Here is a 13,809-nt window from a genome sequence, read left to right on the forward strand (position 1 = left end):
TGTATTGGAATACAACACGGCTTTGAATTAGAACATTATTGAATATTGAGCACTACTTAATTAGGCTTTTAATTAACAGTTATTAAGCTTTTAATTAAGAAAATTTTAATTTTTGCACACAGCTTGGAACGAGCTGTGTGTGTCCATTTCAAGTTGTGTTGGAATTAGTTTTTATGTGTCTAAATGCGTTTCTCAACTTAATCATCTATTAATTTATTTACCACTTGAAATCAGCAAATACAAGTATACTTAAAGGATTCCTAATATATTCACAGACATATTTAAAAGTCTCAAACCATAATATTCTTTCTACACAAACAGTTTATCACTATTTGGTAGAGCAAGGTCAACTGTCAACTTTGACTCATTTTCGATGATCTCATTGGGTAGCGTGCATTGTCTCTCTTTGGATCTCAACATTTTCCTGCTAGATGGCCCAGGCCTAGTGTTTTGGCAGTAGTTTGACATGCAAATGTATGACGTCACTATTTCAACCATCAACAAACGCATGGGACTAAAACAAAGCCTAATATAAAGGAAAAACTAGAGAGGTGTCGGAATATACCGCGTTTACCCTATGCCACTGCCATTATGAAGAACTGTACCTTATTACCCCGCTTGATGGTAATCATATCTTATACAAGTTTGCTTTTACTAGATATTAGGCTCATCTGCAGAATCAGTATTTGTCAAATGGTTGAGCTGTATAATATTCTACTTAGTGCTAGAAATAATCAAATTTCCTAAACAATCGTTCTGTTATAGTTGCAATAAGGATGGAAAGGTTTCTATAAATATTTAGATGTATGAGGCTATATTCATTTATGTAATCTTTAACCCTTCCATCTTAGACATTTACCATTGTCAATGGTATTCATACCTAGCAGTTTGAGAATAAGATGTCCTGTCAGTCACAAAAGGGTTGAAAAAAGTTGACACCTATCTGTCATAAATTATTGCAAGTTTATATTAACAAAAATTTACATTTTTTCAGAGTGATAATAACAAAATGGGTGACAGTATTCCTACAGATTCTTTAGGTTTACTTGACCAGCTGTTAGATGAGGTAAGTTCTCATGATATTACTGGCTCAGTCTGTATTGAGGAATGAGGACAACTGTGTTTCATTGATTTTATTTTATCTATAATCATCTCTAGGTTGTATCTCAATTTGCTGTAGACAAAATTTAAATTGAAACATTTTGGTATGCTAGGTTAGCCAAATAATTTATACTAGAATACTTTCTAAGATATTCAGATAAATAATTCCTTAATAAAATTGCTCAACATGGATTTTTTGTGTATTTTCTTGAAATTAAGCCTAACATTAAAGAAATATACCAGTATTTATCTCATGTCTAATCTCTTTTAATAAATAAAAAAATCTTGTCATGAGTTTGTTAAAGATAATTAAAATTTTTTTTGCAGGTTCACCAGTTACGACTCATCCTCAATGGTCGTCTTGGCAGCTTGGAAAACAATGTGTGCATGCTGAGTGACACCTGCAATGGAATGGCTGCCAAATTAGAGACTGTGGAGGGACTTGTCCAACTCACAAACGATACTCTGCTTGGCAAAGAAGCTGGTCTTGCCACTAGGTAAGATTTTCATAAGTTTTTGTTTGATCCTTGTGCCTATAAGGTGAACTTGAGTCATGTTTCAGGCAATTATTTGTTTTACTAAACCAAATAACTTGCTGCTTAAAATATGTTTCTTTCCATTCAATATGCAATCAAGTAAATTCATATACAAAGCTCATTTCAGAAAAAAATAGTTCCTGCAAAGTGCTTGGTTCTCCATTAAAAGTTGGATAAGTTTGGTTTTTATTCTGACAAATTTAATGTATATATACTTAGTTCAGGCTTAATTCCCATTTATCCAATTTGGTTCCAAAGTTCTTGTTCACATTATATTTTTAATGATAAACTTGTTTATGAAAGTTTAATAAAATATTTGGATGGAAATATTGCTGTATTTTTTTTCTCTGCAAATGCAACTATATGCAAAATAATCTGATATAATAAAAATGTATTGAAAACCAGACCAGAAATACTTTTTATGTGCTATATCTTAAATTTTAACACAATGATTGTATGATTTCGTATTGTATTGTATCTTGTATCTATATTTGTATTGTATTAACAAATGATTGCATTTTGTATCTATATTTGTATAGTATTAACAAATAATTGTATCATTTTATATTGCATTTTATTATATTTTGTATCTATATTTGTATTGTATTAACAAATAATTGCATCATTTTATATTGCATTTTATTGTATTTTGTATCTATATTTGTATTGTATTAACAAATAATTGTATCATTTTGTTGCACAGCTCAGAGAAGAACAACGTCTTCAACTGCCCTGATGTTACCCCAGAAACTAAGGACGCCGGGAGTGGTGTATTGGCCACATCAACTGGTGTACTGCGACTGCCTGGCGTCGAACAATACCCTGATGGCACATGGCTTGGTGATCCTGACGTCGCCAGCAGGAGAGTCAGGAGCCCCATTACACCTCAGTGAGAACTACATTCAATATTACATATTTTTTGCTAGGAAATATGTACAGTTGAGGCAGAAATTGTACTTGAGTTTTGCCTAAAAATGTGTGCTGTGTGAGGTAGAAATTTTATCGAATACGGGAGGAATTTTTGGCTTTGTCATGTTATGGGTAACTAGATTTCTTTGCCACACTCATGGAAATTGCTGCCATTACCGTGACTAAAATTAAATTTGCCAAACTGTTATAAACATTTTCAATTTAGTATCTTGTTTGAGCTGTTAGGAAAATCATGTAGAAATGTCTTTCTGTACTCACTCTCCTAATAATTGTATCGAATTCATATTAAATTTATGATGTAACATTTCCTATTACAATAATAGAAGAGAAAAACAATCTTTCTGTTTCTGGGATTATCAAGCATGAAACATTGTTTTGAAGTTTTTAAATTTGATATCAGTGTTTGTAATCATAATATTTGAGTAGTCGATCACAGTAAAATATCAATGTTTATGCTCATGGTTTTATAGCTGTCATCTTTTGAACATGTATTTTCCTTTTTAGCGCATTTTCTCGTTTATGGAAAAAATGCACTATTGTGCTTGCCATGTCCGTCTGTCTGTCTGTCTGTCCGTCCGTCCGTCCGTCCGTGACCTCAAATTTTCGTCGACGAGAAAATGCGCTCTCTATGACTTGCTGCAGTGAGTAGTGAGTTATATTTTTTTCACTTCATTTTTGTAACATGTTGATTGCACATGTACAGGAATCTTCTTCACATCAACTCGACGTGCATGACGGCAGAGAAGATGGCGCTCACACTCCTGGATTACCTCTTCAGTAGAGACGAGCTGGCGTCATCCAACATCTCAGGGCGAAGTGAGATTAATTCTACCCCAACATTTTAAGGATAAATTTTCAGCATTTTTCAGTAATTAACTAATATTCCGAGATGAAAGTCGTGCTACTATTTTCTTACTAGTATAAAAATGAAAATAAATTTAATTGTGCTTTGTTTCTGTAAGGCCAGGGTTTTGAGGTATGAAACCCACGTGCATGAGTGCAATTTTTAACCGCTGTGAAGAAAAACTAAAATTTTCTGTGATTTAGCCAGGCCGGAACAACAAAAAGCAGCTGGATCCAATGATGGTGTATGGAATTCGTTGTCACCTGCAGTACAAATTTGAAATTACCACCAAGGAATGGAACCGCATATGTCAAAACATGGACTCCAAATGCCGGTCGGCTTTTAAGAGGAAGCAGAAGCTCCAGCACAATCTTGGATCTCAAAATCCAACTAAGGTTATCAAGGTAGGCATAACATTTTAATCAAAACTTGTTAATCTTTAATAGGAAAATATTTCGTCAATTTTCAACAACAACAACAAATATGCCTGGCTTGTCTGTCATGATATTTCTAGCCTAAAATTTACTTGTGGTTCCAATATCTGGTTAGTTAAAATTATATTTGTTAATTCGTACTGTCCATGAGTGTTCAAGTTCTTTATTTTGCAAAAGTGGTATATAAATTTTTGCTCTGCATTTGCGTAAGCGTGTGCTGTGATAAACTGGCCTCTGCCAAGCAAAAAACTTGTATTTCCAGTTCAAATTTAATAATTTTCAGACATGTCAACATTCTTTCCATTTTAATCCTTAATCAAAATATCAATTATCTGTCAAGATTCGCCGTGGAGATTTTCCTGTAGATATTTCTAAGCCTTAGCATAACACCCAATAGCTTCATTATATTATTTGTTATGGTTGTTTTTGAGCCTTCAATAATTGCACGTATGAAGACTGTGATAGAAAGAAGATTATCATAATCCACCCTGAGTAAAATGACCGCTGCTCAATAGAGATAAAAATCATTTTAACAAATTTCGCGTGTGAAGAAAGTCGTTGCTACACTCGTGCCGGTAGTGTGCTGCGCAAGAGTACGTGAGTCCCCATTCTTATAGAGGAAAAAAATATAACTCAGTACTCACAGCACTGAGTGACAGAGAGCGCATTTTCTCGTCGACGAAAACTTGAGGTCACGGACAGACGGACGGACAGACAGACAGACGGACATGGCGAGCACTGTAGTGCATTTTTTCCATAAATGAGAAAATGCGCTAAAAACTTGTATGTCATCACTGTCATTTACCATGAACGATTTTAACATGAATTATCATGTACCTGTCATCTGATTTACCTAACAAAAAATTAACGATTCCATGTCTGATCCATGTTCATTAGTTGTCACTTTATTTTATTTTAAGATGACTATGCGATGCTCAAAATAAGTAATACAGCCTTGTACATAATAAATAAAATGATTGACAAATTAATCTTGAGTTTGTAGTCCAATTACTTGAGCAGAAATATACTATGTAGTATCATAATTCATTCCAATTCATGCTCATTTAATCTGTAAATTGTGAACACTTCTTTTAGGTTGCGGTTTTTGAACTAGCTGACATCTTGATCATGTTACTAGTTAGCAAAGGAGAAGTGAGCTTTCATGTGTTTGCAATCTTTAAGCTGTGTCATCTTAAATTTAATCTATGAACCTTAGTTTCTTTGATATGTTTAAAATGACATGTTAACCTACATGATAATGGAAAATTTTTCTTGAGAAATATTTGATATAGATTTGAGTTTTTCATGAATCTCTAGTCTACCAAGCTTGAACCACTCAATGTCACAATGCGTGCTGCCATTCATTTAGTCTCGGTTGTTATTGAACTTCAGTTGATTTCTTGTAGGTGTGCCACACGCCTATACGCTCCAAAGAACCCTCCCTCTCGGATGACATTGGCTTCGATTTTGACCAGCTACATTCTGCAAACTTGGATCTCAGTTGTGTCAAGGTACGAGTGAGTGCTAGTATAAGAACTATATGTTATCAGTATAATTTTCAGCAATTGGTATCCGGAAATAAGTAAATCATTATCAATGATAAAATTATGCTCAACTATGGGAAATAACAGTTTTTGCATAAAGCAAATCTTGAGCATTGCTTGAATATTTCTAAACGTTAGTTATATATCCCTATGATTTGAAACTTTTTACAACGTTAGTATATTAGAAGATCATTATCAATGGTAAAATTATGCTCAACTAAAATGAAATAACAGTTTTTTGCATAAATTAAACTTGAGCATTGCTTGAATATTTCTGAACGTTATTTATATTTCCTTATGATTTGAAACTTTTTACAACGTAAGTATATTTGTTATTGTATGTTTGTTAAAGGTAATGACCGACAGCCCGTGTGAGCTTCGCATTCTGCACCCGAGCCCTGGCAGCCTGGATGCTCTGCCAGACTCGCACGAGATCGTCCTTGCCGAGGACGGCATGTTGTCTTCTGCTGTAGTGAGCTTTTTGTTGACCAAGTGTAGTTCTAAAGCCAGGTTAAAACTGGTATGTTTATGTATTTCAGTCATATGAACCGGGACCAAATTTTTTACTATTGATATTGAGTGGAAGCCCTTATTTACTGCCAATTTCAAGCAATCTGATTGAGAAATCAAAAATACTATCATAATGATATCATCGTGACAAAACGTTGAAGAGAAGATGTGGTTATAGTCCTTTTTAAAAAAACGTATAGAGAAGATGTTTTTATAGTCCTTGTAATCAACTCTCTACTAATAATTTTGTAATTTTTTTATCGAATTCCATTCATATTCAGCAGTACGCATTCACGCATAACAATCCCGATCACTGGAATTGATTTTAATTATCTTACTCTGGTTGCTGCAACGTAAAAAATTTCAGAATCCAATAGTATTTGAAGCTAGAAACCTATCTAGAGTAACGCCTTGAGCTCATATTGTCAGTGGATTATCAATAGCCTATTTCGTTAGCAGCTTTATACTTTTTACTTCTTTATTATAATTTAAGTTTTAGTTTATACTTGGATCTTTTAGCGTAATAATTTTTATGCGCGTGCTGATAACCTAGAATTGGCGAACCTGGTTTTAGGAAGATCTTCATTGAAATAGCCTGAATTATTCCTTTATTCGCCATTTAATTTATGGAGTGATATTGATTTTAAATTAATGCTGGACGATAAAAATAAAAAAAAATTGAGATAACCATAGCTGCTTGAGACGATATTTGTATTTTATTTTCGAAAATTTAATTGGCGCATAGGATGAGTCTAGCAAGGCATGTCGAGCTTTTGTAACATTAATACTTGACTTTACTGTTGCAGGACGGAAAGAGTAGCAACGGACTGATAATGAGCAGTCGCCGTGATGCGGGACATAGCATCAACTTGTCCCCTATCACGATGACGACAGACTCTATCACATTGTCTGGTGGTAACTTACATCACAATCCCGTGTTGGCAACATCCATCGTACATCAACCAACAGGCATGAACACGTCCTTTGTAGCCTCGCCCCTTGCAGCTTGTGCGCCCACCATTCACAGGAACCAGCATCATGAACGACACTCGGTAGGAAGGAACGCGTCTCAATGCTCTGTGCTGCAGTCACCTCTTATGTCAAGTGTGCCTCAAAGTTGTAGACTTGAAGCCCATGAAGTGTCATCAGAACTTGATGGTTGTCGCGTAGTCACTACAGAATTAGACGGTTGTCGTGTGGTCACTACAGAACTGGGTGGATGCCGCGTCACAACAGAACTTGACGGTTGCCGTGTAGTGTCTACAGAGCTTGATGGTTGTCGTGTCGTGACATCTGAGCTTCAGTCATGCCCGACACCATTGTCATGTCCTTCGTTATCGTTATCGGAGTGTGACGTCGAGCACACGACAGACGAATTATCAGGAGCCGCGTCGCTGGAAGATGACACTTCGGAAGGAGTTATTGTCATCGCAGGGGAGCCCTCAAGCGATGACGGCGACGGTATTCTAGAAATTGGCGTTGGCGACACGTTGTCCCACCACAATATACAGGATCACTCCCCTTCGTGTAGCCCTTCACCCCCGCCATATAAACTTTTATCTCATCCTTCATCTTCGTTTTCTGCTTCTCTTTCGCTTCCTTCATCGAGCATCAAGGACGAGATGGACGGCCAGGATATTTCTGATGACCTGGACGAGTCGATGCACAGCATCCACCAGTCGCCTTTACACCATCTCAGTATAGGCAGCCTCGCCGTCCTCAGGACTAAAGAGGAACTTAGCGTTAAGAGTGAAGGAAGTTTGGATAGTTGATATCTTGCTCCGGATCTGCGATAATTCCATAGCTTTTTATTTTAAATAAATTTTTAAAAAATTTAGTATTAATTTACCAAAGACATGAATGCTAGTATTTTAGGTGGTGTATATTTGCCTCAATTGTTTGCAGTTTATTACCACTATATTAACTAATTGTAATGTAACTCATAAAATTATAAAATTGTGAAAAATTAATATTCGTTTTACTATCAAAATGAAACCCATTATCAGTGTTTAAACGTTGAGTTGAAGGTGAGATAGTTTGGGTTCATAAATTGTTCAAACTGGAATTAGAAAGGAGCTGATTCCTAATTTCATGAATTTCGATAAGTAAGACGCATCCCCCCGGCGCCACCAGTCCCTCGAGCGAGGGTTAGGGGGAAAGGTGCTTGGGAACATCGATGCTCAAACGTGAACTATGTAAACAGAACATTAGGATTGTGCCAGGGTTCTGTTTGGTTTGGCCATATAAAAGACGCAGTTTCCTGAAGTTCAACTATGTAAAAATTAGAATGAGTAAGAATAAATACTGAAATTTATTATCTTCCTAGCAGTATTGATGAACGGTTCTATCCATAACATTAGTTTCGTTGCTAAATAAGATAGTAAAAATTTACAATATAAATGGAATTTGCACTGTATTATTATTTCGTTCCTTGCTACTTTGAAAAATGAAGAACGTAGTTAGATTTGGTCTTGTTAGAAAAATCGCTACTACCAAAGCTCTAATGATAAAACAAACTTTTGTTATATTATTAATTAAACAAAAGTGATTTCCCGAACGAAGTTGAATGTAAACATAAATACTCTCTAAGTGCATTGCTACAATTAATAATATTAGTAATTACTTAGGCAGGAACTTATTTCCAAGCAGTCCTGTCAACGTTTCATTTCATGCTATCCGTTAGTGTGGGCTGGGAAGTTGTGCCGTACTGCCGTGAGTGTATGTGGAATGACCGTGGTAATGGCCTTAGTGCGTCGAAGTGCCTGTATTTGAAATTTAGATACTTAACTGCAATGTAAATGAATTTTCATTCAGCTCATATTTTCGACCAATTTAGGGCATCCGATTTGTTTTAGTTAATAGTATTTTCTGTACTCGGAATTGGGAAACGTCAGACTGATTCAAATTTCAAAATGTACGGTTATACTGTACATCTTATACCTTATTTCCATGTTCGCAGTTTGAACGCCATTCTTAGTGTGATGAATTTGAGATTCGCCTCTGGTGAAAACCTAATATAACCTTTGCCTCTTAATAATAAGGCTAAATAATAAATAAGAATACTCTAAAATAGTTCTAAAAGTAACGGAATCACTGATTTTGTAGAAAGCCTTGTTAGCTTGTATGATGATCGATCGTTTTCCGTTTCCTATCCACTACCTAATCAGTAACGGCTATTGTCAGTGTCACTTGAGTCGCCACTCGCCACATCATACAAGACACCGAGCTCTTGCACAATTAGTAATAAATATTGTCAAGTAAATTTGATGAGAAATATTCGACCGGCTGTAAACTATTTGTTTCATTAATAACTAAATACAAGTAAATGGTTCTGTCTGGTAAAATAGGTGCAGTAGGCCTAGTATTGCTTTGTCCTGTTCGGCGTTGTCGACAACTGCAATGTAACAGAGTTTAAGAGTTTGAACTTCGTTTCATGTTCGTTTAGCATTTTAAGTTAGTCTCTTGACCTGTGAGAATTTTAAATTTACGATCTCGTCAAGGCTCTTCAGTTGACAGCAAAGGTTTTTAAGTGATACTATACCGATATAAATAATTTCGCTATTATGAAGATGAAATAAACTTTACAGTAATTTAAAACATAATAGTAAGTACCGTCTTTCAAAATTTAATATGGTACCTACATCAATATATATCTATAATTGACACTGGAAATATTGAGCTGCGTTGGTTTTTTTTTTTTTTACTTTGTTGCGTAGTGCACGCTCTTCGAACAGTCGATTCGATCAAATAAAGAGCAATGTTTCTAGGATTTACTTTGTTGTGTCAATGTCATTCATTATCTATGCATCAATGTTACCGTGTCTTCAAAAATATCTGGAGGTGCCGGGGATCGAACCCGGGGCTTTTCGCATGCGAAGCGAACACTCTACCACTGAGCTACACCCCCAACTCTGTTTAGTGCTTCGGCTGGTTTTGAAATAACAAATTGTAAACATAATGTAGGATATATTTACGTTTAACTATATCGTTATCTGGCGAGTCAATTTTCGGGGTTTGGCAAGAAGCTATTTATTTCTGAATCGATGGGATCCCGAAGCCCGTAGAGGTCCTGATACGGTAGATACATAATTTGTAGTTTACCTTGAAAAACTAGTATATATTATTAAATCTTCATTAATTGTTAGGTTCGCCTGGCATCGCAGTACTTCATGGCAGTATTTCTTCTGCAGAGAGCTTGGCGCTTGTTGCGATGAAGCCATTCACAATTAATGGCTCCCAACGAAAACAGCCTCTTTCATTCACGTAGTGTGGCACTGTATTATAATTATATAATAGATAAGTAGAAGTTAAGCGTTTTTAAGCGAGTTCTGGTGATAACGGCTAGAGGGCCTAAGTTTGCAAGTTTACTAATTTTGGACACCTCTAAATATTTAAGATTGAGATGGAGAAATGTAAAATGTTGAGATGTAAAATTTTGTTCTAATCCTGATTTTGACTGTGATTAATGAGCAGACTTGCAGCTATTGATTGTAAAAAATGAAATGTCGAAAAATTTATTAAATTATACTGAATCCAAATTCGAGATTGGAGGTTGAGGTTAATATCCCGTAGATAGTTAGGAATTTATTGTTGACCATCATCACGTTTATCAAATGTGAATTCAATTGTCTCAAAATACTTCTAATTCTTTGTTATGTAATCCCTTAAAAATTATGCTTCTTATTCTTGGATGACGGTGGTAAGATTTTATCGCTTTACCAATAGAAAATCTTCCATATATTGCTGAATAATTCATAAAGGCATATTTATATTACATAGAATCTATAATTATTCCTGTGTGAGAGGTGCTTCCGTTTCTCGGCCACGCACAGAAGCCGCAGGTATTCATTAAAAACATAGCTTTCTGTGAGCGACTGTTATTGAGATATCTGCCTATAGGTAAGCTCTCACGGCGTTTTATATATATTTGTCTAGCATTTAGAGCTGCCGGTCTAGATTTCTTTGGTTCATAAAATTGACACATTCGATAAAATGCGGTTTTGAGCTAAAGAGATTCATAGTCCTGAAGAATCTTATCAGCACGTTATCTTGATGTATGTTAACCATGCTCGACTGTTACAGTGTGCTATTCAACCCGATACGTCGCAAAATCGTCCAGCTATACAGTAACATTTGCCATACCTTAACATTTTTCGAGTACCATTGTTACCGTAAATTAATTAATTTTCCCATTATGTATATTTCACTGTAAAGTTAAACGGCTGACTAATCTTTCTGTTACTTTACAAACTTGTATGTTATTACGCATTGTGAAAATTATTCTGAAATCAATGCGCTAATATCAGGTTTCATGCTAGATTTTCCCGATTAAATTTTAGTAAATGTTGATTGAATGTGATCGTTTTGGCGTTTTTGCTGCGCATTTTTAATTCTTTGGGTAATTTAAATGCTTTATTCTTCTGTCGCGCTAAGTACAATACCTATTGTTCGGTACTTCAAATCAATCTTTCAACCGTGTTTTTGCAACCTGTATATTTTGTAAAAGAATTTTATGCAAAGTTACGTTCTCTCGGCCGGGTAGTTTTGACGACAAACTGCTGATGAACACGATTTTTAATTTTCGCTTATGTTGTAATACTTATTTATAGTGCATTAGTCGTGTATTGATAAGAACTTATCTACGGACGTTCACAATATGGGCAATGCCAAGATTGAATAACTATTGTTGTAGTTGTGAGTAGCCATATTTTACTCGTTCAGTTTTGTATTTGTCAAATAATACCGACCGAAATGAAATTTTTCAATGCATAGGATGTCTTATTTATTTATTGAATTTTTGACGCGATATTTTGCGGAAACGAAGTTAGACTGATCCTCATTGCAAGAAAAGGAGTTTCTTTTGTTGTTAATTCTTTGACGCGTTATTCGAAAAAGTGAACTTGAAATTTTGCATTTCGTGAGCAGCGGTTCTATGGTGTAATGGTTAGCACTTTGGACTCTGAATCCAACAATCCGAGTTCGAGTCTCGGTAGAACCTTCGTCAGCTTTTGTAACCACGATTTGTAATATTACATCAAGTTTCGCTATCTATTGAACAAAGTTTTGTCACTTGCATTTCAAATTGAAGTTCGGACATGATCTGAAGCTTGGCGCTGTCGCTACTTAACGTTTTCTCTTTCAATTGCTCTCTGCGTGGGCCGTGGACTACCTTGGGTTCGGTTCCGCCGAATTGTTGATTTCATTAGCGCACGACATCAAGTTTTGTATCAAGTCTGAAAAAGATTCTGTTCAGCCGGCTATTGTTTAAATTATGTTGGATAGAATAACTTTAAGGTGCATATAATCTAGCGAAAATGAATTTACTTAATTGAAATAAAACTTGCTTCAAAATGTTTGTAGGTAATGTGACTTTCACCCATTACATGTTTTTTCTGTTGCTATTTGTTTCGTAGTGACAATGAATTTCATTAGATAACCGAAATATTTTTTACTGTGGCGCTCATTATGTTCTATAGGTCGGATATTCGAGCTTCATCGTGTCTACAAGCAGGCGTATAGTCAGAATGAAACATGGTGCCTATGCAAAAACATTAATTTTTTTCTGAACTTTTCCTGATGAAAAAACGATAATTTCTTTCTAGGGTACTGGATGTAGTATTTTTTCAGCCTATGTAGCTAGAAAAATATCTTTTATCTTACCATGTTGTCGCCACTACGCAGATAATGTGAGGGTCTGTGACTCACCTACAATTGACCAAGCGCGCGATGTTGCGACAGCTTCATTGATGAGGTGATGACGCCATACTGTGCGGTTGTTCAGTTTTCTACGCAATCTAATATATATAATCATAAGTAATATCTTCTTTATTTTTAAACTAGTTAACGTATCAAATGCAAAAACAAAAACGAACTAATTCAGTCAGATTCAAAACTTGAGGAATATTTGGATGTAGATAATTGAACGCGTGCTACTACGCGCAATTATTGCTAAATTAATGAATTCTGTAGATGCACGTTCATTGGAGCGGGGTAAATAGAAGCCGAATGGCATCATAAATTTCCGTGACGAGGAGCACGTCTGAAGTTTTCTCTGCTTCGTTGCCAGGTGGCGAAATCGACCATTTCCTAGTGTCAATTCAACGATTTACGGATAATATTTCTTGATAATTACTTCATTAGTGTAAAGACACTTAACTCAAATTAGGATTTACTTTACATTGTGAGCTGCAACTGCCAGCAGAGCAGAGTTGGCTGTTATTTGCGAGGCCGTGCGGGTGTAGTTAGTTTGAAGTTGAATTTTTCGACCTTTTATAATCTTTCCAAGTTCAATAGCGATTCGAGTGTTTTGTGAATCTAATCAAATATCTTTTCTTAATCTTTCTTCTCTTAATCTTACGCTGAATTCAACACCCGTATTCTCCATTCGATGACAATTAAGTAGAGTAGACAAGGTTATGTGTTAGAACTTCTACGTTTCATGCATGGTATCTACAACCTTGACTAAAAGCACCGTAAAATTGAATCCTTTCGTGTCCACTCATTTATATTTTCCAGTTTTCTACAATTTAGATCTCATTGGTAACTTTTAATTAAAATAAAACCTTACATGCCTGATGCTATATAGTGTCATTGATGTACAAGTTAATTATATGCTTATTATATTATGTATTTATAATATATATGTTATATTTTATATGTTTATTGAGCATTCATAAAGCGCATGGAAATGTGACGTATTCAGTCCAAAATCTCGATTGAACTCCGTAAGTGGCAGCCTGAGCATGAGTGAAAAGATTCCAGAGTTATCTGGGTTCCGTTACTTTTTTACTCGGGAAGAGGAATTTAAGCAGTTGTGTTTATTGTGAGCCCTGATTGTCTAAATTAATTGTGGTCGATTGACTACAATGTTTCTGGATCACACTGGATTGTTCCACCACCGCCGTCCAAAT

General features: G+C 35.5%; 1 protein-coding gene and 2 non-coding genes across 3 annotated transcripts; 2 read left to right on the forward strand and 1 right to left on the reverse strand.

Moving 5' to 3' along the window:
- Positions 1-967: 967 nt before the first annotated feature.
- On the forward strand, positions 968-7,789 carry LOC108664997. The gene is made up of 8 exons (XM_018151708.2): positions 968-1,066; positions 1,429-1,598; positions 2,341-2,526; positions 3,271-3,383; positions 3,619-3,815; positions 5,252-5,356; positions 5,742-5,861; positions 6,706-7,789. The coding sequence occupies exons 1-8, from the start codon at positions 1,010-1,012 to the stop codon at positions 7,669-7,671; spliced, it is 1,914 nt and encodes a 637-aa protein (XP_018007197.1). The 5' UTR covers positions 968-1,009; the 3' UTR covers positions 7,672-7,789.
- A 1,945-nt stretch (positions 7,790-9,734) lies between these two features.
- Positions 9,735-9,806, reverse strand: Trnaa-cgc. The gene has a single exon. It is a non-coding gene; the product is annotated as a tRNA-Ala (tRNA).
- A 2,019-nt stretch (positions 9,807-11,825) lies between these two features.
- Trnaq-cug lies at positions 11,826-11,897 on the forward strand. The gene has a single exon. It is a non-coding gene; the product is annotated as a tRNA-Gln (tRNA).
- The last annotated feature ends 1,912 nt before the right edge of the window (positions 11,898-13,809 follow it).

The sequence above is a fragment of the Hyalella azteca genome, unplaced genomic scaffold (genome assembly GCF_000764305.2).
Source record: "Hyalella azteca isolate HAZT.00-mixed unplaced genomic scaffold, Hazt_2.0.2 contig13225, whole genome shotgun sequence".
NCBI lineage: Eukaryota > Metazoa > Arthropoda > Malacostraca > Amphipoda > Hyalellidae > Hyalella > Hyalella azteca.

Bases quoted from the DNA above. Each gene is read 5' to 3' on its own strand.
- LOC108664997 (XM_018151708.2), top strand. From the start codon at position 1,010: ATGGGTGACAGTATTCCTACAGATTCTTTAGGTTTACTTGACCAGCTG. The intron at 3,384-3,618 runs GTGAGATTAATT...TGATTTAGCCAG, and splicing joins ATCCAACATCTCAGGGCGAA to GCCGGAACAACAAAAAGCAG. The intron at 5,862-6,705 runs GTGAGCTTTTTG...TTACTGTTGCAG, and splicing joins GCATGTTGTCTTCTGCTGTA to GACGGAAAGAGTAGCAACGG.